The 25,024-nt window shown below is 38.9% G+C and overlaps 2 protein-coding genes across 4 annotated transcripts in view; one reads left to right on the top strand and one right to left on the bottom strand.

Moving 5' to 3' along the window:
• Positions 1 to 887: 887 nt before the first annotated feature.
• Positions 888 to 5,458, bottom strand: LOC306959534 (secretory carrier-associated membrane protein 1-like). 3 transcript variants are annotated; one of them, XM_079551669.1, is made up of 9 exons: positions 5,209 to 5,458; positions 4,157 to 4,234; positions 3,873 to 3,980; positions 3,638 to 3,734; positions 3,408 to 3,536; positions 1,904 to 2,063; positions 1,720 to 1,821; positions 1,507 to 1,624; positions 888 to 1,404 (listed from the first exon to the last, which is right to left on the bottom strand). In XM_079551669.1, the coding sequence occupies exons 1-9, from the start codon at positions 5,263 to 5,265 to the stop codon at positions 1,255 to 1,257; spliced, it is 999 nt and encodes a 332-aa protein (XP_079407795.1). In that variant the 5' UTR covers positions 5,266 to 5,458; the 3' UTR covers positions 888 to 1,254. The 3 variants fall into 3 exon arrangements, with proteins under 3 accessions (XP_079407795.1, XP_079407796.1, XP_079407797.1); XM_079551670.1 differs by lacking the exon at positions 5,209 to 5,458 and adding an exon at positions 4,438 to 4,573; XM_079551671.1 differs by lacking the exon at positions 1,507 to 1,624.
• A 605-nt stretch (positions 5,459 to 6,063) lies between these two features.
• ap3b1a (adaptor related protein complex 3 subunit beta 1a) overlaps positions 6,064 to 25,024 on the top strand; it is a 39,948-nt gene continuing 20,987 nt past the window's right edge. Inside the window, exons 1-20 of the mRNA XM_079552125.1 lie at positions 6,064 to 6,329; positions 10,955 to 11,030; positions 11,155 to 11,229; positions 11,930 to 12,025; positions 12,117 to 12,277; positions 12,653 to 12,719; positions 15,765 to 15,947; positions 16,047 to 16,193; positions 16,476 to 16,573; positions 16,651 to 16,705; positions 16,779 to 16,850; positions 16,939 to 17,001; positions 17,083 to 17,215; positions 17,293 to 17,402; positions 17,484 to 17,660; positions 18,072 to 18,258; positions 22,487 to 22,617; positions 22,714 to 22,852; positions 22,972 to 23,131; positions 24,618 to 24,726. Coding sequence (XP_079408251.1) covers positions 6,196 to 6,329; positions 10,955 to 11,030; positions 11,155 to 11,229; positions 11,930 to 12,025; positions 12,117 to 12,277; positions 12,653 to 12,719; positions 15,765 to 15,947; positions 16,047 to 16,193; positions 16,476 to 16,573; positions 16,651 to 16,705; positions 16,779 to 16,850; positions 16,939 to 17,001; positions 17,083 to 17,215; positions 17,293 to 17,402; positions 17,484 to 17,660; positions 18,072 to 18,258; positions 22,487 to 22,617; positions 22,714 to 22,852; positions 22,972 to 23,131; positions 24,618 to 24,726 — 2,373 coding nt within the window. The 5' untranslated portion in view covers positions 6,064 to 6,195. The remainder of the gene's footprint in view (positions 6,330 to 10,954; positions 11,031 to 11,154; positions 11,230 to 11,929; positions 12,026 to 12,116; positions 12,278 to 12,652; positions 12,720 to 15,764; positions 15,948 to 16,046; positions 16,194 to 16,475; positions 16,574 to 16,650; positions 16,706 to 16,778; positions 16,851 to 16,938; positions 17,002 to 17,082; positions 17,216 to 17,292; positions 17,403 to 17,483; positions 17,661 to 18,071; positions 18,259 to 22,486; positions 22,618 to 22,713; positions 22,853 to 22,971; positions 23,132 to 24,617; positions 24,727 to 25,024) is intronic.

The raw sequence follows: 25,024 nt of genomic DNA on the forward strand, positions 1-25,024 counted from the left end.
CAATGAAATGCAGAAAGAGCTTTGTGGAACCAAAACAAGTGGCTCATATTGTCTATAATGTATATGTGCTGTAGAGTAAAACTATTTCTTAGATAACTGCTGACCTCTACTGGCTTTGGTCTGCCAGTGCATGTAACAGTGCTATGTTAAAAATGACCGGAAAAGAAAACTCATCTTTTCTCAGAAGAATTGTTTTTATTCAGCAATAAATATACAAAACTACTCGGCATACACTGAATGAATTACACCTGTATACATGTACAATAGGAATAAGTCTAATAGTACAAATCACTCTGACAAGGAGCACAACGGTAACAAAATCCATCCACAGTACACCACACACAAATGCAACCTTTACGGAAACCTTAATTATTAATAAGCAAACACACTTGTCAGCCGAAAAGTATCGCTTCAGTCATTTAAGATTTACAAATTTACAAATTCATATCTGCTGCCATACTCCGTATATACAACGAAGACTTCTGTGTTGAGACTGTTGGGGTAATTATATAAGTGTAGTTGTATTTTAGACAAATCCAGATGTGTTACTTTTAGAAACAGCAAATGTGATGTAAGTTGTGTTTAGAATGCTTTAGAATCTAGAAGGTCTTGTGTTTCAAAGCACACTGGCATGTAGGCTGTAATGCTCTCCAGTCAATACCCTTTGAGATCTGGATATGCATAATTGCTAACCCTTAACACTAAACCTAACCTAAAATGGCAGAAAACAGATTAAAGAGATGATAAATGAGGTAAAACGAATGAGTATAGGGTGGATAAACTGACTTCAAAGTGAGTAAATGTGTGCTATTAAAATTGAAAATGCATGTTAAAACTGCATTAGTGCTACAATTCTGCTTGTCAAATTGTTTACTTTTGATGTTCAGTCATAAGGATTTTTTTCTTTTTAAGATACTCATGGTATATTTTTGTAAATATATGACTTTTCTTATTAATTAGTGCTTTTAACTATAGTACATGTTTTATCGTCTTCACTGTTTGTTTTTTCAAAATGGAAGCTAAACAAAACTGACACACAGAACAGGAAAGTGGTCATGTGGTAAAAGTACAGTACCAGTGCTGGCTCTCAGAGGCGAACAGTGATGCCAAGGCAGATATGGTATGACAGAACCACAGCTCTGTGTAAAGGCTTCCTGCGTATATATAGTAGTACCTGTGGATGTACATACTAAAAACCAGTGGGCTGGAAAATACTGTATGACTGAGTGAAAGCACGAAGGCTCATGGAGCTAATCAGACCTGCTCCCTGAAGGCTTCCTGTGCCGCCTGTGAGGCAGCTTTAGAGGCGGCTGTTTGAACATTCTTGTTGGACATGACACCAGTGGCAAACTCCTGTTGGGCCTTCTCAAAACTAGCGCCAGTGGTCCGGTACATCGCATGGACCTGGTAAGGTACAAATGTACAGAAGCAAGCAATTAGGACAAAACTCTAACTGACTTGAAACATATTATTGTATTTCATCATGTGCATATTTAGAGTAAAGACCTTTTTGAACATGACAAGAGACATGACGGCTAGCGATGTGAAGAGGAGAGCAATTAGAATCATGAGAATACCCACAACGATGCTCTGATTTAAACATGTCAGAGCTGAAATCCAACCACTGTAAAATATATCATGATTAAATGAACACGGAGAGCCATGTTATGAAAAATAAATCAAATGTGAATGAAATGTTATGTATTTAGAGTATGTTACCTGGTGCCCCAGCCACTGAGGCCAATAGATTGTAGGGCATAAACACCAACTTGACAAACGTAGACAAAGAAAAAAATAAAAAATCTAAATGAGCTGTCACTCCTGCAAAAAGAAAAGAATTGTTATAATAACAATGAGGCAAACATCAAGATTTTATATGAAATTGGTGTTCAGTATACATAACCTGAAAGCTCCATAAATAGGTCGATACCAGCAGACAAATGAGCATGGTGTAAACATTAAAAACCAAAGGATTGACAGGCCAAAATCTCCGCCACGAGAACTATCCACACAGAACCAGGCCAAGCATCCAATCACATTAGCAAAAAGAGTGCTGGCATGAACTATAAAAGATAAAAAAAAAAAGTATGTTGAACAATATGACAGGTTGTCATTCTACAATAGTGGAAACCCAGCATTACAATGTCATTAGCCTGACTATTCTCCTATGTTTATCCTAACTGTGTTCATTCTAAAACGGACTGAACTGGACTGAATGAACTGAAGAGAGAAAGAAGTGTGTATGGCTGGCCAGGCTAATGTCATACCACACTGTGAAGTATGGCAGTTGCCTGCCATCAGGCATACCACAGCTTATCCAGAAAAGTACATATTTAGGCCTCCAGACTAACATTTAGGGTTGATACAGTGGGTTAGGAAAGTGCTTCTCTTTGGTCCTCATGGCGGGGAGCTGACATTGTTTTAATACCACCCCCTGGTGGCCAGGGGTGACTCCAAAAGACACTCTGTAAACAGGATTCCGATGTAGCTTCGTTTAAGAGTTTTTCTTTTTCTGAAACATGCTATGACCCATGTGACAATGCTGGGCTATGTATCATATTTTTAACCACGCTGTGTTTTGTATATTACAAATAAAAAGTAGACCCCTAAATCTGAGGTTTAGGGCACGGCTTTCTGCCTTTTTAGCCAGGCTTCGTAGGAGGAAATTAGGCAGCCAGGTTGATTTCACAGACCACTCTGGATCATTACTATGAATGGGACTTGTGTCGACACCAGTTATCTCTTCTATCTTACATGTATGGGTTGATACCAACAGTGTTTCTCATTTATGTTCACCAGAGCAGAGTTTATGTTAGAAAATGTCCCAAAAGCATCCTAAACCTGGGTTAAATGCTAATACTTTTACAGCGATTCACCAGCGGACACGGTGTCCAATTTAATGAAACAAACATTTATATAATAATACTAAATATTTTTTTTTACATAAATGTAATAGATAGTCCATTGCTTAAAACAATCTACTGTATATTCAATGCTATGCTGCTCAATGGGAGCAGGAAGATGTTATCCTTTAAATACATGTTAAACATAAATTCAGACAATACTGCTCACTACACCTCAAAAGCACACGTATCGAGGATCTGACTTGTTACACCAATACAAGGAAAGTATTTAGCCTCACTAAATAAATGTTTAGGTGCACGTGCGCTCAAATTGGTTTCTCTCTGGACTAGACTGATATTTAATGTAAACAGAGTATGTCTGGTACATTCAATGCATGAATTAAAAAGGCGAGGGGAAAAAAAGGTTGAATGCTAACAAACTCAGCCTTTCAGCATCATGTGATTTTAAACACATGAGCCCACATTTGTCATGTGCCACCACTCACAATTTTGAAAACTGTTGTGTGTGCATGTTTCTGAGAGGAATAAAATCATGTTACTTACACATCCAAAGATAGTACATGATCTTAACAGTTTTCTGAAACTCTACAGGAATGTCTACTGTGATGTCGTGGTAGAAACATGGGCCTACAGGAAATTTCTCTGGAAGAGGTGGCCAATTGTTTCTCCTGCCTGGAACAAATAAGATATATTAATCTTAAATGAAATATTTGAGGGTTTTAAATGATGGAACTGCAAAGTCCAGAGGTAATTGAAAAAAAAAAAAGTCTGACCTGAAGCACTGAGTGACTGCATCTCTTTTTCACGGCGGTCCAGCTCAGCAGCCTTGCGCTCAAGCTCCTCCTGCCTCTTCAGCAGCTCACTGGCACCCTGGAAATCAACAATGCATCAACGTTTTCACTATTTTAAACACAACACATGCAGCTGCCGATTTCTTGGCTTAGAAATAATTAGCCAGTAACTCAAAAACATAATGTATCTCTGTTAAAACATGCTGGTCCATGTCACCTGTGGTTGCTCCTGGGAGTAGGCAGGAGGCTCTTCAGTTGCATTCATGATGGCTGGTTGCGTGTTGAATGTGGAGGTTCCCGTCCGAGCTGCCACACCTGCTGGCACCTACAGACAAACAACAAACTAACTCATAAGTGGTAACAAGCAAAAGCAATTGGCTATTGTGTAAATGAGAATAATAATAAATTTTTTTTAAAAAAAACTATGTACACCACACATTTTTGTTAAAATGATGAAATACTCTAAAAATGTGCATGAATGGAAAACACAACTATAATCACCGATTTGCCATCTCTGAAGGGATTATATTCCTCTAGTGCTGGAGGAACCGTGTGCCTGGCTTGAGTCACTGATGGATCCTGGAAAGATAAATAGCTTAAGAAAAAGCTGAACAAAAATGAAACTACAGCAGTAAAAGAACACAACTCCACAGTTATGACAAACACAATATATCTTTCTTTAAACAAGAACTTCCACGATTGTCACCTCATCAATTAGTGTCACTGAAGAGACAATGAAACAATGTCTAATGCATCCTCAAATTGCAATAAAATAAACTTACCATAAGGCAGTAGATGAACAATGCACTATATCCTGCAGTGTGTGAATAGTGGGATTCTTCTCTTTGATTTTTCCAGTATCAAAGCAATCGTAATGTAGTCTCTGTGTGTCTCTTAGGTTTCGGAAAGCATTCCCTCTCTACCCTCCGCACACAATGCGTAAAACTTGTCACCAGACCAGGGTCATCAATATTTCAGCATATGTTGTCTTTAAAGTTTAATACTACCCTAATGAATAGTCAAGCCACAAATGCATTAGCAGCGAAAAATCTACAGATATTTTTGGATGTAATCGCCACCATTCAGTGTAAAAACAGAATTATTAACATGAAAATACATTAGGCTATGTGTTGTAACAAATTACAATGCATGTTAACTTGAGCTTAAGAGGCCACCAACATTCCAAATGACAGCACCATATGATTTCATGAACAATTCAGAATAGCCCCCAGTAAAATAACTTGAGCCAACAAAACCCTCACAGTATAGTCAGTATTTAGAAAAAGAAAAAAAGAAAGAAAAAGACCCCTATGGTCCGACTAACGTGTGAACCTTATAGTGTGGGTTATTAAACAACATAGGCCTACTCACTTTTTGGTAAAAAGCTTATTTTCTCACGTTGGATATGCAGATATTTAGTAAGATATGGACTTGGCACCACCATTTCCATCTCTAACCTTTTAGTAAAACATTTTAACATCAGATCAAAGATTTTGAGAAAAGGAGAGGGAAAAAAACCTGTGACAGGCTGTGTGACAGATATTGAATGTTACCTGGAACGGGTTGTTTACATCTGGATCCGCGAAGGGGTTACTGTCGAAGTCTGACATTGTGCCACAGGTGTGACATTAAATGCACCAAGGCTATTATTACTACACTTTTTGTTCCTCCCCTGAAACACCAATTCTTGTAGTTAGGTCAACTACAAAACATTAGAAAGCTAAACAAGATAGAGCCACTGGTTCCGTGTGGACTATGGCCAGTGATACCAGAGCAGGCGGCCAGTCCACTATCCAGTGCATAATCAAACGTCACGCAACGACCTGTAACGCGGAAGTCAGGAGAAGTCACGGTGGGGAAAAGTGCTATTAGGAAATAAAAACACAACTTTTTTTGTGTGTGAAACATTATTCCTGGACGAGCTTCTGCATATGTCTGAGGTAAAAAAATAAAATAAATAAATAAATAAATAAATTGGAAAAAAAAAGGTGCAACAGAGCTTGTTTACATTTTCACTCCACCGAGGTACCTCGTTTCCTTGGCAACGCACAGAAAGACCATTCTATCCATGGTTCTACCCCATCTATATAAAAATGAGATCTTTCAAGCAAACACAAACAAGTACACAAGCAGAAAAAAGATGTTTGGTCATAAAGAATTTTAAGGTATTAATGTATGTGTTTTATTTAGATTTAGAAAGCTCTCCGGACCAATGGAGATACGTTAGGGATAGAACCAGTCGATTAACAGCTTAGCTTTTACATATTAATTTACTTTTATCATAAGCCTTTTTTCTATCGTAGCAAATTTCTCGATATGTACATTTTTATTGTGCAAAGTCTCGTGCCGTCTCTGCTGAAGCTAGTCATGTGACGCTACTTGTCCAACTCACACTTCCGCTACTGCGTGTGTGGGAGATAGAAAAGTTTGGTGGAAATCTCTGTAAAAGTTCGTTGGATTCTTGCACCCCGCGTAATAATAATTCTTATTCCGGGTGTTATAGAGAAGGATAGTTGGCAGTAGTTGTAGCAAAGTTAAATATGTCGAGTACCGCTTTGTACAATGATCAAGGAGGAGCAGCAGCAGAGACGGCGGTGGAAGCTGGACAAGAGAGCTCCCTGAGCACCTCGAGCACCGGGGCAGCTTTTGGGCTTTTCAGCGCTGATTTCAAAAAGTAAGTGCATAAGTTTGCAACATTAGCTCTTATTTGTGAGATTGTACACTTTGAATTAAGAGACTGTAAAACATTGTAACCTTGAAACTTTCAGAAAGTTCGAGTTGTCGCTGCAAGTTTAGATGGCCGATAACTCTGACAACACTTATTTTTCAGTCATTTTATGAGCCGGGCATTCATACAGACCCGTCACTGTGAAGATGAATGATTATACAAATGAAAGTTAATGATACAAAACAACAACAAAACGTATAATTTACACTCCATTTTACTCTAACTTGGCCACCAGATGGCAGCTTATATTCATCCATCTTCACTATTGCCCCCTCATTCAAAGTGACTGTTATTCCACAAACTAAAGACCTGTGTTTTTCTTACCTTCACTAAAGAAATTGTGCACATTCTGATGTTAATATATAAATAATGATCATCATCAATTGGCAATTCTTAAGCATATTGTGTCATCATCTCTAGCTCACTCACATGACATTTAGGTCATATGTCTGCCTGAAGGAAAAGCTAGAACAATAAATGATGCTTGAATAGAGTGCTTTGCTACACTGTGCTAGACTTCCATTTGATGTGCCACATCACATAAGGCAAGGCAATTTTATTTGCAGAGCACAATTCGTATACAAAGCAGTGCTCTACAGAACAGGAAGTGCTGATGTAAATACAATAAACAAAACACAATAAATGTGATCAAATTAAATACATTAATAAAGTTTAAATCAAATACATTTCCTTGTCAAGTGTACAGCTGTAATCCTTTACGGTCTGGATTTGGAGTCTGTCAGAATAGAGGCCTGTCACCTCTTCAGAAAGAGGTTTATTTAGCTGCATAAAACAAACACAGAGTTCGGGTTGGGCACACTAACAATACTGTTTATGTTTTACACTTAGCCACGAGTCGGCAAAAATCTGTCTAATGTTACATTCCTGACTAAAATGATGTAAGCAAGTCATTGTAGAGATTAGTTGAGAAGTTTCCCCCAATACATTCCTGTATTGCGTCGTCTTGCTCTTGCAGTCAAATGTAAGACTACAAAAGTGAGAAGATGCCTCTGAAGATGGAGGGAAGTGTCCTTAAGTCTGTCGACCTAAGCTAGTTGATGAGGTTTAAAAAATAGAAAATACCTGAATGACTAAGAGCGTATACCAACAATAAATATAAATATTGTAGTTTTTGCTTTGGTGAATGAAAAATGGTGTTTTGGAAGAAATAGATTTTCAGTAGAACAAGAATAAAAAAGTAATGACGAATAATGACGGTATAGATTTAGTTGTACTCAGTATGTATCCGACTGGTTGTCCATGTGATTAGAGCTGCAGTGATACTCAACACAGCTTAAAGCTTAAAGATATCAGATGTGAGAGTAATGGGGTGATTGCCCATTTGAGAGGCAAACAAAGCAAGCGTTCAGATAATTGTATCGCTCAATGTTGGTAATAATAATAATAATAATGCATTGGTTTCATTTGGCGCTTTTCTGGGCACTTAAAGACACTTTACATTGCATTATTCATTCACTCCATACTTGGTGGTGGTGGTGATCAGTCGAGGCAGTCAGTCTGTGCCATCGGCTCCTCCGACCACCACCAACCACTCACTCACTCACTACATTCGCCCAGGCTTCTTGTGTTCCCAAATGGTCTCGAATCCAACCAACCAAGCCCTTCCCTGCTTAGCTTCCGAGTTCTGACGGGATCGGGCAGAGCAAAGGCGATAAGGCTGGTATGGTTAAGTATAGTATACTCCTGGTATCACTAAACTGGGGAAAAAAACTCTGTTAGCACGGTAAATCATACTCTTTTACTGTAATGTAGTGACCAAGATTCAAGATTTCAAGATTTATTTTATTTGTCCTGAAGGAAATTTGTCTTGGACACACAGAATGCCACATAAAAAAAAACTATGTACTAGGACATACTGACACGGACATTCCATTCATTACAAAACATTCCAACACATCGCTGCTCTGCTCTTTGGCCTGAGTTTAGTAGACCCACCAAAATGGGGAGGAATGAGTTTTTATACCTCTTTAGGTATCTCTCTTAGTTTTTAACGGGGGACTCTATAGCAGCGTCCGGATGGGAGCAGCTCATACTGGAAGTGCAGGACATATGATGGATCTCAGATCGTTTTCCTTGCCTGTTTAATGACAGTCTTTTCAAATACGTGCTGTAATGATGGATATTCTTTTACTCCCATCACTTTTTGTGCCATGCACACCAACCTAGTCAATTCAGATTTTATTTTGACCATGCAGACATGCTGTACCAGATTACACTTTCAATAACAGCATGATAAAAAATAAGCATAATTTTCTGTTCAACACCAAATACTCTCGTCTGTGCAGAAAGTACCGTCTTTTGTTGTACCGGTTACAGACTGAGTTTACATGGACATCCTACATGAGGCTGGAGTCAATGTGGATGCCCAGGTATTTGTAAGAATGAACCTGGTGACCTCGACATTGTGAATAGAGAGCGGGGTGTGGTCTTACACATGTCCTGGGTCAGAAACTGCTTCTTGAGTTTTTTGTACGTTGACAGTGAGGTGGTGATCATCACACCACCGCACAAAGCGCTCTATCTCCAGTGTGTACACTGATGTACAGTATCTATGTCCGTGTCCATGAGTCCCAGGATGGCAGTGTCATCAGAAAATCTGATGATCAAAGTGCTGGCATGACTGCACTTTGATCACTATGTGCAATTGATGAAATTGTTGGCTTTCAGGTTAGTGTTCAGTTAGACTTTCACTATATATCATTTTTACCTTATAGATGCTGCATTAGTTTTAGCCTATGTAATATTTCCCTTTCTAAGGATTATATAATCGTGTATTGATATTATTTCCAAAACTGAATTTATATTAAAACATGTAAGAGTTAGAGTAAATCTCAAACTCACTTATTTTTTTAATGCTCAAGTCCATTTTCCACATTGTGCTACTCAAGAAACTCAGCCAAAGGCTACCGTTACCAAGAAAACTATATTTAAAGCACATTTATTACAAACATTGGCCTTGTTTTAATTTTTTTTAAGCATTGCGTTTGTCCAGCTTCAGTTTTGCAGACATTGCCGTGCCCCAATCAGCCCTCCTAAAACAAAAATAAAGGGCACTTCCTGACATTTATTCCACTCACAAAAGTTTGGATTTAGGCATTTCCCTTCTGCCTTGTTTCACATATTCAGTCGCCTATGCACTCCCACTCCCAGTGTTTTTTCACTCAAGTACAATCACCGTGTATAATGTAGAGAGGGTGGCGAAAGATTGTTGAGTGTTTACCCACCAGGACAGATAAGGCCCTTCTTTTTTTACCGAGACGGAACTTGCCACAGTCACACAGCATGGGAACTGCATGCACATGTGAAGGTAGCCGTTCAGAGTATTAAGTTGACAGAAAGTAACCGGCGAGCTTTGGACTGCTGCGTTTTATTAAGAAAGTGTTGACCACGACAGAGAGGCCATGCCACAATGAACAGACACTGCCCTCCAACAGAAGAATGACTTATCACCGAGAAGCTGACCGAGAGTCTTGTGACATTTTTCTTTGCCTCATCGAAAAGGCAGGGAGTTGTAGACGCCGAGCCAGTGGAACTTAAGGCTTCTCCCCATCAATCTGCGACCGCAAGAGCTGCGAAAGAAGATACAGAACTTAAAGGAAAACGATTACCTGCTACATTTGACTCTTGTGTGGGAATAGCGGCGGTGAGACTTATCTGGCATTTGGAATGTATAGCTCAGTAGCAGAATACCCAGAGGACTCGCTGCTGAACTGACGGAGTGCTAACTGTGGATTGAAGTAACATGGAAGCGGGTTTCTTTTCACGCTCGGAGGCCGCGGGAGCTGTGAGGACTGCGCTGGTGTCCGCCGAGAACTTACAACTGACTCTGAGGACCGGGCTCAATCAAGAGGAACAAGCTCTCACACAAAACACCTGCTGTCCCAAGGATGACCAAAAACCGGGGTATGAGCACCACAAGTGGGACTGTAAAAAAAAGCATGAACTATGTGATGTGACAATAGAAAAACAAATCATCTGATCTTTTTTTTTTTTTTTTTCTGTGATATCGTCAAATCAGGATTCAATGTTTTTTTTTTTATGTTGAAAGCAGCGCTATGATCAAATACAGACACTTTTCCCCACTCACTGCTTCTGCTGGTCGGTCTCGTCGAGCTCTGAGTAACACAAGGATTTGAGCATCACAGGAGAAGAAGTAGACTGCTTTATATGCCTCTAAAAGGGAAATAGACTCTTTGCCTTAGCCGACTGATTTCTTTTGGAATCGTGACACATTGAAATCGAACTAATAACACACAAAAAGCACTACCCCCCTTTGTTTATTAGCTCTGACCATATACAATATCACTTTTTTAATACAAACATGTTTGAGTTCAGCACTTGGTACTGAAAGGTGTGTCACAAATTGTCCACCATGCTCACCCTCATGCCATTGCACAGCATAGTATAATCATGTTTGTCACGTCAGGCTGTTGCTGTGGCTCCTATATTGACCATAAGACGGCATAGGAGCAGTGTAATCAGTGTGGCTAACGCAGATGTGATGAGCATGAAGCGTTCCCATGCTCTAACTGTGCTTTCTGGCCTTGCAGGAATGAAGACCTTAAAGAAATGCTGGAAAGCAACAAGGAATCTCTTAAATTGGAGGCCATGAAAAGGATTGTTGGGGTGAGTGCATGGAGAAGATTGGCAGACTTTCTTTTTATTGTTTGCGCTGCTACACTTACTTGATGTAAAAATCTTTTCTTCACTTTATGTTTCATCAAGCTTGTGCTTTTTGTTTGTTTTTCAGCTGATTGCCAAAGGGAAAAATGCATCCGAGTTGTTTCCAGCTGTTGTTAAGAACGTTGCAAGTAAAAACATCGAGGTAGTGTATTTATTGATAAATACAATCAAAGAAAATGCTTAGATGAAGACAAGGGATCAAAGTATTGTTTAGAATTTTCATGTCCTCAAAAACATGGGCCCGTCTTTGCAGGACATAATTGTTTAAAAGGTAAACAATATTGCTGAAAGGTGTTTTAACTCCTAGGGCTTGTGAATATTGATTAGCAGCAGCAGAATATTCAGGTAGAGCGAGGGGCAGCATGTGAACAGGAGGCCTTAAGCTGAGTGCTGTGAGTAAGGCATGCATCCAAAGTAGCTCATGGCAGGGGAGGGGAAGCAGGTGGGTGGACGTAATTGCACAAGAAAGCCCACAGTCACGTCTCCTCTCCCTCCTCGCACGCACCAGCTGCTAAGGTACCACTACATCTAGGTTCATGTTTTCTCACTTACTACCTTTCTCACTCTTCACATGCTGTACATGGCATATAGCATTCCATCTTTATCACGGAGGAGGACAACAATCCTTTACTAAATGTACAGATGTACCGCTACTTGTCATTAATTAGGTTGTATATGTAGTTGTCACTCGTTTTAAACTTAAACACGTCTTCTTCATGTTTCCTCTCATGAAGATTGTATTTGTGTGGTTCCCATTATCGCAAATAGTGATAATTAAAATAAAATGTCTCTGAGGCCCTTTCAAAAAATGTATATCAATAACGCTATAAACTTTCTTTCAGTTAAAGAAGCTTGTTTATGTTTACCTGGTACGATATGCCGAGGAGCAACAGGATCTAGCTTTGCTGTCCATCAGCACCTTCCAGCGAGCCCTCAAGGTATGTTTTCACTTTTTGATTTCGCATTTTTATTGAATTCATTATTTTATCCTATAAAATGACACACCTGAGGTTAACCATGTTATTCTAGGATCCAAACCAGTTCATACGGGCGAGTGCATTAAGAGTTTTGTCCAGCATCCGTGTTCCCATAATTGTTCCTATCATGATGTTGGCGATAAAAGAAGCTTCTACTGATCTGTCTCCGTACGTCAGAAAGACCTCAGCCCATGCCATACAGAAACTGTACAGGTAAAAAAAATAATATTGATTGATTTTGTCAAATAGTTCATGTTAGTGCACATACAGGAAATTGTATTATTAGTTAATTTCCAATGGTTGCTTACTCTCAGTAGGACCCCACAGAATGCGTACAAGAAACACTTGTATAAAATGCTATCCTTTCAATAATTACCACAGTAATTCTTGAAACACAGTTCAAGTAAGCACCACAGTTTATACAGCTGTGAATTACAATATGCTGTTCTTTTCAATATTCCATTAAATGACAGGTTAATTACAATAGCTGCTGCAGATTTTATGTTTTGTTTAGATTGCTTTCCTGTAAACTGTGAACATTTTCTTATTCAAAGTATTAATTATGTTTTGTGTAATTGTTGTTTTAAGCCTTGATCCAGACCAAAAAGAGCAGCTGATCGAAGTAATTGAAAAACTATTGAAGGACAAAAGTACTGTAAGTACCACACCTCGTCTCTTCCTGTGCTAATAAAGTGAACCACCTGAGGGCGCCTCAGTCCAGCTATTCTGATTGTAGCCCTCGGTCCCATAGCTTATTCTGCAATGCCATGGTTTGTTAACACCCATTTAAAACCACACATCTTCAGATGCTCCTTGTTAAGGGTTCATTTAGAGGGGATTTTCACACTTAAGCTACTGTCGGCTTAATTCTCTAAAAGCAAACTTCACTTTTTTTTTTTACACAGAAAAGGCCACATAGGAAAAGGCTATTGGTGTGGTCTGGTCAATCACTGATAATTCTGCTTAATGGAAGTGAGCTGGAATGACATTACGGTCATTTAGGTAGTTCACTATTAGGCCATTTGAATAGCCCATAAGGAAAGGAAGGGACTATAATGTATTTGTAATGTATTTGTGTCTCCACGCTCATTTAATGTGTATTTTTCGAGTAATTTAATATGCATACAACACGAGACCAAAGGTTGGACCAAATGCTTGGCATTTTTCCGCCTGAAACACTCACAAGGACAAAGGACTCCTCCCTGTAGGGGCCTTCTATGATGCTGGGAAATTGAGAGAATTCATCAAATGTACACTGAACCATCAGCGTTTGCTTAACTTTAGATTAGAGATGACAATTCCATAACCCACTTTTCCAAGTCATTTAAAAACAAAAACAAATACAGACTATTCAAACACTTTCAGAATGTCTTAAATCAGTGGTTCTCTGCTGATATGGTGTCCAGAAACCCCGTCTTAAGTAGCATAGTGAGACCCTTTAGGTATATCAAGATTATCTATTCTTTATTTGTTCTAAATTCAATCAAGTTCTAGTAGACTTTACAATTTGCAAATAACAAAGCTACAATTAGGTAAATATCAAGTGAAAAGCTAATGGGCTGTTGTCACCCTTCTTCCTTAGCTAAAGGATACATTTGGTTATTGTCCCATCTGTGCTGTAGAGCCAGGGCCTGGTGACATTTACCTTTACAGATGGGCTGTGTGGTTAAATGGCTGTGACACATGGGGCTTGCTTATAGGCAGGATGGTTTAAAGAGAAAATGGGAAGGCCTGATGACAGAGACAACATAGGAGTTTGTGCAGCTGTTTTACTGTGATGGATCTATTATCCAGCCATTACAAGATAAATGATCGATCCCGCCCAGCGTCCCCCTCCTGCACCTCCTGCAAAATTGAAATGAGAACAGAAGGGAGGATCGGGGCGGAGGGTACCATGATTAGAAGCTAGGTGAGATGGCCATTAATTTACCCGAAGAGGAGAGAGGAGGAGCGCCGTGAGTGAGCGGAGGATAGGCCGACCCCACGCCAGGCCATCAATCAAAAAGGCGCACGTTGTCTCTGGCGTGATGACCCAGCACTCTCTGCCTCCCTGGCACTCTAATTAGAATTCATAGCAAAATAGATGCAAGGAAACGGTTTGGGCCCTTCATAATTTTATAGGAAATTTATTGTTATTAGAAGAACCATTTGCTTAGTGTGATTTTTCCATTACCGGCTTGTCACGCAGGGTAGATAATATGGTAGAGGAGGAGGAGGACGGGGGGGGGTGTATGAACTCTATAGATTGGGGTGTCAGTTTTGTTGATGGTGCATGTAGTTTACCTTGGAGCAGTGTCTAATGGGGGAAGTTGGTGGAGACGGCACAAAGCCCCCCAGGACTTCCACGCTCAGGTACTCTGCTGTCTTTAATAGCATCAGAGACACCGTTCACCTAAAGGAAAATGGTAATGAGAACGCTTCAGTAATACACAACGTCCTTGCACAAGTACATCCTCAAAGCTCTTATGACTATTACTAACTCATTTTCATTCAACTAATTACAGACGCACACACACGCACGTGCACACACACACACACACACGCACACACACACACACACACACACACACACACACACTTAATTATGTTGATAGTTGTTGATCAGTTATTGTCAAAACACAAAATGACCTTTTTCTGAAAAGTTCAAAATTCCTGAGTGGTACTAAATAGAAATAAGTTTAATATAATGAAACTTATTATGAAAATTGCATCACATTTGACGTCTCCACATGCATGTATGATCTGAACTGAACGTCATTTCAGTTAATACACTGACAAATTGCTGGTAATTTTAAAACAAGCATTAGTTCATGCATGCCTTTATGTCTTACCGTATAATTAATTGCAGCTTAAGGTTAATCTTGTGCCTTTTGGCCGAGCATGTTGATGTTTTGAAATATACTATTATTATGTCTGGCATAGGAATGGCACTGAATTAACATTCATGGCTCAAATAAACCCTCTCACACTTCTGTGTTTTACGTTTCAAATACACACTTCTGCAGGTGCACACACAATCAATGCAAGCTCATGACAATACTGATGGTAAATGCACAGGGTTCCCACAGGTCCTCTGGGGGCAGAAAGCTTTAATTGAGAAGACCTGATTCGGCTCCCATTCTCCTCCTCTTCACCCTCGCCTGCCCGTGATAATGCTGTTTGCATATTAATGCAGTACCATGTCAGTCACTCCGTCTCTCAGTCAGTCTGAGGCACCAGGCAGTGGGGTGGTGTAGAGGGGATATGCTACAGCTAAATGGGTTTTTCCTTCAACCAATAAAATACACTTGATTATTGGCTCTCTGAGGTGATCCTTCCTCCTTGTCTTCTTTCCCTTTGAAATGAACATAAAATGAGTTTTGCTCCTGATAAACAATATAATTGATGGTTTAAGAATTGAGAAGCAGATTCCATTGATGGATTTCTTTCAGGCAGTTGCATAAAATGAATTAGTACAAATCTAAAGTAAAACATTTTCCATTTAATTATCAAGTAAGTGCTTAGATGATGAATAGTGCGTATAGTAATCAAAGTTGCAAATTGGTACTGTGTTTTCTTCCAAGTGCTTTAGACCAGGGGTCATATCAGTTACATCTTGATTTCTCCCGAGACTATATTTTATCTTGTGTCGGGGATAAAGTACTTGTTGTCTTTGTCTTTAAAAAAAAACATTAACAACTTTTCTCCCTCTTTTCAACAGCTGGTGGCAGGTAGTGTGGTAATGGCTTTTGAAGAAGTGTGTCCAGATCGCATTGATCTCATTCATAAAAACTATAGAAAGCTATGCAACCTCCTGGTGGATGTGGAGGAGTGGGGTCAGGTTGTCATTATTTCCATGCTGACCCGATATGCCAGAACACAGTTTATAAATCCCTGGAAGGAGGTGAGACACTCGCCTGCTACCTCATTGATTGTGTATTGTGTTTCTTGAGCCTGTTTATCAGTACACCAATGAGCTATAAAATGTACCTTTTTCTTTCAGGATGGTCTTGATGAAAATAATGAGACAGCCTTTTATGACTCCGACTCCGAGAGGAACCAGACAGAAGCTAAACCTTACATTATGGACCCAGATCATAGGCTGCTGCTGAGGAACACCAAACCTCTGCTACAGAGCAGAAACACTGCTGTGAGTGGCCTTTGGAAAAGTACTGTCAACAAAATATTTCAATATCCATTTGGAATAGACTTTGACTTTTATCAATCAATATGGGTATAAAAGGACTCATCTTATGCAGCTGAGCTCCTCTGTGGATTTTAGAGTGACAAAAACCAACAATAAAACCTACAAATTTAAAAGGAGCAATTTGTGAAATACAGAATTACTGCCAGGTCTAAATGAATTAAATATTACTACATCTCGTGCATAATCTTGAAATACTTTTTGTCTGGGTTGGAATCCATTTTTCAGGTGGTGATGTCTGTCGCTCAGCTGTATTGGCATTTGGCCCCAAAACATGAAGTCAGCGTTGTCACAAAGTCACTGGTTCGACTATTAAGGAGTCACAGGTTTTAAAAATCGTTTTGCCTTCAGTACATTTTCTCTTGAGATACATGCATATTATTTTTTATTCCTTCTTTTGCAGAGAGGTACAGTTTGTAGTGCTTCAGAACATTGCCACAATGTCCATCCAGAGGAAGGTAAGTCCAAATGAAGGGGGGGAAACTCATTACCTTGATATGATAAAAAACATTTTATACATAATATCCACAGGGAATGTTCGAGCCTTTTATGAAAAGTTTTTACGTGAGGTCAACAGATCCAACAAATATTAAAACACTAAAGGTAGGTTTGTTTTTAGGTAGGTCTGTTTTTAGGTATGTCTGTTTACATTTTTATATACAATACTGTGTTCTCTTTTTTTTTGTTTTAGCTTGAAATTCTGACCAACCTTGCAAATGAGGCAAACATTTCAACCATTTTGAGGGAGTTTCAGGTATGTTCCTTGATCCTTTATTTATTAACAACACGTTTTCTCACCGGTTGTATGAAATTCCCCTGCATATTGAATGTACAGACCTATGTGAAGAGTCAGGACAAGGCGTTTGCTGCAGCCACCATTCAGGCCATTGGGAGATGTGCCACCAACATATCTGAAGTGGCAGACACTTGTCTAAATGGATTAGTGCTGTTACTTTCCAACAGAGATGGTAAAATAAATACATGCATGTTGCCGTCGTCCCCAAATCCCTTTACTTCAGTCTGTGAATGTGTCTAATGTTTTCAGAGACCGTCGTCGCAGAGAGTGTGGTGGTGATCAAGAAGTTATTGCAGACACAGCCGTCTCAGCACAGTGAGATCATCAAGCACATGGCGAAGCTTTTTGACAACATTACGGTGAAGCAGAATGCAGTATTTTGGAAATGTCACTTAATTTCTATCAGTATTTTCTTAACTTTTCATTGAATTGTTCTGCAGGTTCCTATGGCTCGTGCTAGCATCCTCTGGTTGATTGGAGAGTACTGTGAGAAGGTTCCAAAAATTGCTCCCGATGTGCTGCGCAAAATGGCAAAGGCTTTCACCACCGAAGAAGATATTGTTAAGCTGCAAACTGTGAATCTTGCAGCCAAGCTCTACTTGACTAATTCCAAGCAGGTGACGTACTTTTGATAAATGGCTTAATGTGTTTTTCATCACAATCATCATCATAAACTAAAGATGAGAATTAGCATGCAAAAGCTTTATACTCTTGTCTAAGTGTTACAGCCTGCAATCGAGGAAGTACTTTGAATCACATTAGGCAATCGTGGCCTCTGAGCTCGTTTATGATCACATTTTCCCTCCTAATTGAGGCCTTTATTACATTTGTCACTCCCAGTGATTTGATGTTAGCATAGAAATGGTACAAATTACATGTGAGGAAAATGTAACCTGATTCCTGTCATTGTCTGGACTCGTACATAAATAAAGGCTACTGGTTCTGTGGCTGCTGTTTTTCAAACGCCTAAGACGATACTGCATTGCTTCCTTGTGTTTAGGTAATAACATCATTTTTTTATCTTTCAGACTAAGTTGCTGACGCAGTACATCCTTAACCTGGGCAAATATGACCAAAACTACGATATTAGAGACCGAACACGCTTCATCAGGCAGCTGATTGTTCCCAGTGAAAAAAGCAGTGCTTTGAATAAGTATGCCCGCCGAATCCTGCTCGCTTCAAAACCAGCTCCAGTCCTGGAATCTGCTTTTAAAGGTACATTATGTTCAAATGAGACAATTACACATTTGCTACATCACACCAATTGCCTCTCAATCCTTTTATTATGCAAGTTATTTTTGACTGTGATTGGTCCTATTTCTTTTCTGTCACTCAGTCTTTATTCTTTTGCATACTGTGCTATATTGGTTTTACTATTCAGGTGTGACTGTCTCTCTCTGAAGGGCAGTAAGGTCAACCCCCCTTAGCAGGACTAATCAGATGGGTGAATTACTCAGCTAATGCTAATCTTTTTCATGCGCATGAAGAAAAAAAACTCAATCTTTCTACAATTGGTCCCTGACTAAAGGGGTCTGGAACTGCCCTGTCCCACTCATTAAAGTTAATTAAAGAAAAAAGTGATGTAGCAAATAGCAAACGAAGTTAGTTAATTTTTAGTTAATTTATTTTCTTCGGTCATTATGAACATTTAAATCACATGTCACATGTTTTCCAAAGATCTAAGACATTATACAATAAGAAAAACACATACATTAAGAATTAAATCTAAATGATGCCTGACCGAAGGGGTTTAGGCTGAAGCCAAGACTTATTCTGCCTAACCCCTTTTACAACTGTGACTCTGTGTCCCAAGATGACACATTTTACACTTTCTTTAATACCAACGATGGTAACACTTAAGCACAAAACTTAAACTTCAACAAACAAAAATTATGCTATGTATCCTCGATCGACTTCTCTTCTAATGGTTTTCATTCAAGTGTTCTATACTTCTCTATCATGTTTGATTTATACATTTTCTTAAATGCTTTAATAGTTTTGGAGCCCTTAAGTTGAACAGATAAACCGTTCCATAGATCAACGCCTTTAACTGATAAACACCTCCTCTTAGTATTACTGTACGCCAGAGGTTTCTGTAGCAGATCAGTTCCTCTAAGGTTGTATCTAGATTCTCTAGTTTGAAACATCTCCTGTAGACTCTGAGGGAGCATGAGATTGTGAGCTTTGTACATCACAACTGCTGTGTAAACATCAACAAGATCATGCAATTTTAGGATATTTAGTCTGATAAAAAGTGGATTTGTTGGAGCCAAGTATTCTGCATGGCTGATCACTCTAATTGCTTTCTTTTGCAATAAAAAGATAGGTTGTATGTTAGTTTTATAGGTATTCCCCCATATTTCCACACAATAGCTAAGGTATGGAAGGATGAGGGAATTGTACAGTATATATAATGCATTTTGATTCATAGAGGTTTTAATTTTACATAGTATGGCAATAATTTTAGAAATTTTAGTCTTTAGTGTATTTATGTGCGCTTTCCAATTTAACTTATCATCAATATTGATTCCCAAAAACTTTGTTACATACACCCTTTCGATTTCTACCTCCCCAATTTTGAGTTGACACGGTTTATTTACTTCCTTGTTTCCAAATACAATATATTTAGTTTTATGCAGATTTATGGAAAGTTTATTTATATCAAACCATTTTTTTAGTATCTTGAGCTCAGTTCCTACTGTATTTAAGAGCAGCTCGAGATCTTTTCCTGAACAGAACAGACTGGTATCATCAGCAAATAGGATACATTGTAATTTGTTGAGGACTTCAGCGATTTCATTAATGTACATGATAAATAATTTAGGTCCCAAAACGGAGCCCTGAGGAACACCGTGGGTTATTTTTTCCTCCTTTGAGTTGATGTTATTAATATGTACATACTGATTTCGATCACTTAGATAACTTTTTAGCCAAGTGTGAGCTAGGCCCCTGACACCATACCCTTCAAGTTTATTTAAAAGCAATGAATGGTCTATTGTGTCAAAGGCCTTGCTGAGGTCAATAAATACTCCAACAGCATACTCCCTGTTCTCAATAGATGTTGATATCTTTTCTACTAGTTCGGTGACTGCCATTGAAGTGGACCTATTGGATCTAAAACCGTACTGATGTTCACTTAACAGGTTATGCTTGTCTACAAAGCTATCAAGTCGTCTGACAAATAGCTTTTCTAATATTTTTGAAAACTGCGAAAGTAATGAGATCGGTCTGTAATTGGTAAACTGTTGCTTTTCTCCACTTTTAAAAATAGGTATTACTTTGGCGGTTTTCATTTTACTTGGGAAGATACCGGTTATAAAAGACTGATTACATATATGCATGAAAGGAGTGACAATAAAATCAATAATTTCTTTCACGAGGACCATATCTATGTCAGATCCATCTGTTGATCTCTTAGCTTTGAAGGAATGTACAATTTCAATGATTTCGCTCTCACTAACACTTTTAATGAAAAGTGAGCTAGGATTATTTTTTACGTTTCTTTCTTCAAATTCTTTTGCATTGTTTGGTTGCACAATTTCATTGGCTAACTTAGGCCCAACACTGACAAAAAAACTATTAAATGTATTTGCAATATCCTTTTTTTCACTAATAATTGATTTATTCACTGTGAAGTAATTTGGATATTCTTCCTTTTTTCTCCCATTCCTGATAAGGCCATTCAATACCTTCCAGGTACCTTGGATATCACTCTTGTTCTGCTCTAACAAATTGTGATAATATGCTTTTTTATTGAATCTTATTATTTGAGTTAACTTGTTTTTATACGTTTTATACCTTTCTTCAGTTAGATTAGTCCTTTTCTTTAGATGTACTCTATAGAGTTGTTGTTTTCTTTTACAGGCCTTAGCTATGCCCTTGGTAAGCCATGGCTTATCCTGACTGTTTTTGTTTTTAATATAATATTTTTTCTGTGGACAGTGCTGGTCATACAGTTGGATTAGGGTAGATAGGAAGGCATTGTATGCCTTATCAGGGTCAGGAGTTGCATACACTTCTTCCCAAGTTTGGGCACATAAGTCACCCTTGAGCGCAGCAATAGCTTCAGGTGTTCGATGTCTTACAAATTTGAAGTCATTTATTTTGGTTGTATTATTTTGTAATTGTTTAAAAATACTAAAAATAGGAAGATGGTCAGTGATGTCATTGATAAGTACTCCAGAGGTAATTTCACTTGCTAATTGATTAGTGAATATATTATCTATTAATGTTGATGAGTCCGTGGTAATTCTGGAAGTCTTAACTCTCTTGTGCTTATACACACAGTGGGACCCAGATGTTTACATGCACTTTATAAAAAGACACATTTGCATTTTTTCCCGACTGTCTGACATGAAACCAGAATTATTATTAATAATTTACTTTTTTAGGTCAATTAGATTTTTTTTTATTATTTCTATTTGCTAAATGCCGGAAGAATGAGAGATTTCATTTTCTACATGGTTTTATATTACATACATACATTTCATTAATATTTGGTAGAATTGCCTTTAAACTGTATAACTTGGTTAAAACGTTTTGGATTTCCTTCCACAAGCTTCTCACAATAGTTGACACGAGTTTGTGAAACAAACAAAAAGTCACGTGGAAATAGTGATATTTACAAAGAAAGTAGCTGAAAATACAGGAAAAACTAAAACAATTCTGAAGAATACGGTGCACGAGATTACATTTAATTTGACTCAAGTAAGAGCACAGATAATTCATTATAATTTTACTCAAGTAGAAGTAAAAACTAAAACTGCTCTAAGAAGTACAATTACTTCATAAAGTACATGTGCTTGAGTATATGTGACTGAGTACTACCCACCTCTGGTATTATACATACAGTGGGGGAAAAAAGTATTTGGCCGAAATCCGATAAAGTCTGTGGAGAACTGACCAAATACTTTTTTTACCCACTGTACATGGTAAAAAAAATGGTCAATGGACTCAACTTATATATAGCGCTTTTCTACCTTTTATCAGGCCCAAAGCGCTTTACAGTAAGAAACCAGTCACCCATTCACTCTCTCACACACCAATGTACGTAGACACTGGAGGCAAGTAGGGTTAAGTGTCTTGCCCAAGGACACAACGACAGTGTGCATTTGTGGGAGCTGGGATTCGAACACACGACCTTCCAATCACGAGACGACCTGCTCTACCAACCGTGCCACCGTCGCCCCATAATTTCTGGTAGAGGAGCCGAGCTTGGAGGAAAGATTTATTTTTGGCATTTTTTTTAAATGTATTTCCATATTACCTTACCTTACAGTGATCTTTTTTCCCCCCATTATAACAAGTAAATATATTGTCCAAAACTGACATTATTACTTGGATTACCTGCACAGCCCTGGGTCTCATTTGACGTCCCTTTGGACCATCATTATAAAGCTACTCTTGAGCTCTAGCTGTTTCATTACCATCATCTTTGTTTCAGACCGAGAGAGATACCAGCTTGGCACTCTTTCTCACAGCCTCAACATTAAAGCGACTGGGTATCAGGAGCTGTGTGACTGGCCTGCCGTAGCCCCGGATGCATCTGTAAGAAACGTGGAGATCATTGAGCCTGTAAGTCTGCTTTCTATCCCCACTTTGGCTGCATCCAGAGCCACTTATCACTTATCTTAAACATATGAGTATGTGCTTTGCTGACCATCTCTTTAGGTGAATGAATGGGTGCCAAAGGCTGGAAAGTCAAAGCAACTCAAGTCGGAAAAGTTTTACTCTGATGAAGAAGAGGACAGAGATGAAGATGGATCTGAGAGCAGCAGTTCTGAAGACAGCAGCAGCAGCAGCAGCGAAGGTGTTTTTATCAAGTGTTAATGTGTCAAGTCGTTTTTCAGCTTTTACACCTACATAATGTCACTCTAATGCTCCTTGCATTTAATTAATGAAGAAACTGATGATTTGTTTTTTATACAGAGTCGGATGATGAAAGCGCAGAAGACAGCAGCAAAGAGTCTGACAAGAGTTCCAGTGCCTCGGAAAAGACTTCGAGTGAATCTGAAGCAATTTCCAGCGAAACTGACTCTGAGCCAAAACATAAACAAAAGTCTAAAAGAAAAGAAGCTGCTACTGAGGGGTAAGCAACTAAGTAAAAGCTAACCATCTACTTACTCTAATATTTGTCTTTTAAATGGCCAATATGCTTAATTTGCCTTTACAGCGCCACAAGCATTTCATTTTTTTTTTCATTTCCCCACAATTGAGTAATTCTGCATATTTGATCCAGTCCCTCTTCTTCCCAATACCGCCTTGTGAATGCCCTATCCCGACAAGCTAAGCAGGGCCTAGTTAGTACCTGAAGGGGAAGCCGGGAGCGAGTCGTTGGCACTGATGTGCAAACTGTATACCTTACTGCCCCCGACTGTGGAGTAAATGATAAATCCCCGTCCTTTGCGTGAAGCGATTTGGGTCACGTGAAAAGCACGATACAAATATGATTTTCCTTCCCCTTCCTCTCTCAAAGTCAGCCCCCCCTTTTATTCTATGAGTGCAAGTCCCGTCATATTGTCTGTGCTCATACAGTTGTTGTGTCTTTGGGCAGAACACTTCATCAATGTTGCCTGTGTAAAAGTGCTTTGAATAGCTTGAACCTGAGCCACCATCATTTTATCGCATCATATGATATTTATTACTAAACAAATGCCTTTACAATTGAAAGTTGCATACAGGCTGCATTCACATAGCTGACCATCTGACCTCACAAATCTGTGCTGCTTTCCCTGGTGTAAGTTCCATTAGCAGATAATCAGAGAGAATTTTCTCCAGTAATGTAACCCACATTTACATGGCTAATGGATAATGACTTTTGATTGGCCATTTAACAGGCTAGTGTTAGCAGCAAATGAGATTTGAGTCATTACTACTGAATATGCTCACACACTCTTACACACTGGCAAATTTAGTTTCGTACACACTCAACTTCATTTGCTGATGGGCACACAAACACACACTGAATGTACCTGTTTTTTCTGTGTGACAGGCCGTCGGCTGACCCTGTTCTCTCCATTAGAGAATATAATTACTCAGCTCACCCCAGTGCTCAAACACTCACACACTCTTCATAATGAGGCAGCTCACCCCAGTGCTTCCACAACAAACACAGCATAATGCCCTCATTACGGCCCAGTCATTTCAGGCAGGGCCTAATCAGGACCACAGTGATTTATATCACTTTTTCCTGTTCGGAGCAAATGAAATCTGTAGGCCAAATTAATACTGGCTTTTCATCATCACCCAAGTTAAGAAGCCAGTTACCGTCACAATTCCCCTCATTAATTTAACGGCTGTGAATTGCAGGAGGAGTAAACACTCATTATGGGAACAAATTGAAGAGGGACAAAGCAAGTCAAAGAGAGAGGAGAAAGATGGTAGAATTTTTTTGTTTTGTGCAGCACTAAATTAAGTACACACACAGTGTTCTTTTGCCATCCCCTTACATTCATGCAAAACGTAATAATGAATTCTACTTTTTTGATCATCCATGTGGAGTCTTAATATGTACAATGAATCATAAATGTAATGTATCTCAGTGATTCTGATGAAAATGGGAATGTATCCAGCAGCTCCACAGAGGAAAGCTCCTCAGGCTCAGAATCTGATACGGGGCACTCTTCGGATGAAGAAATGAAACCGGCACCAATCAAAACAAATAATGTTACATCCAAATCCAAGGTAAGCCTATGTTTTAAAAAACAAAGCAAAACACATATATAACATCCATTTAGTATTTCTATACATGCATACATACATACATACATATGTTCTAATTGTTTTGCCAGATTGTTCTCAACATCCATTTAGTATTTAATTGGTTCTGTAATAGACAGTGGCATAGATGGAAGTATTTGCTCGCTCAGCCTTAGTTGATACGTACAGTTAACCTGGCTAACGCCAGGCTGCTGTGTGCGCTCGAATCATTTCGAACTGCACAGCAGCCTGGGGACCATGGCCGAAATTTTCGCATGGATTT

This window comes from Gobius niger, assembly GCF_951799975.1.
Source record: "Gobius niger genome assembly, chromosome: 2".
Lineage (NCBI taxonomy): Eukaryota > Metazoa > Chordata > Actinopteri > Gobiiformes > Gobiidae > Gobius > Gobius niger.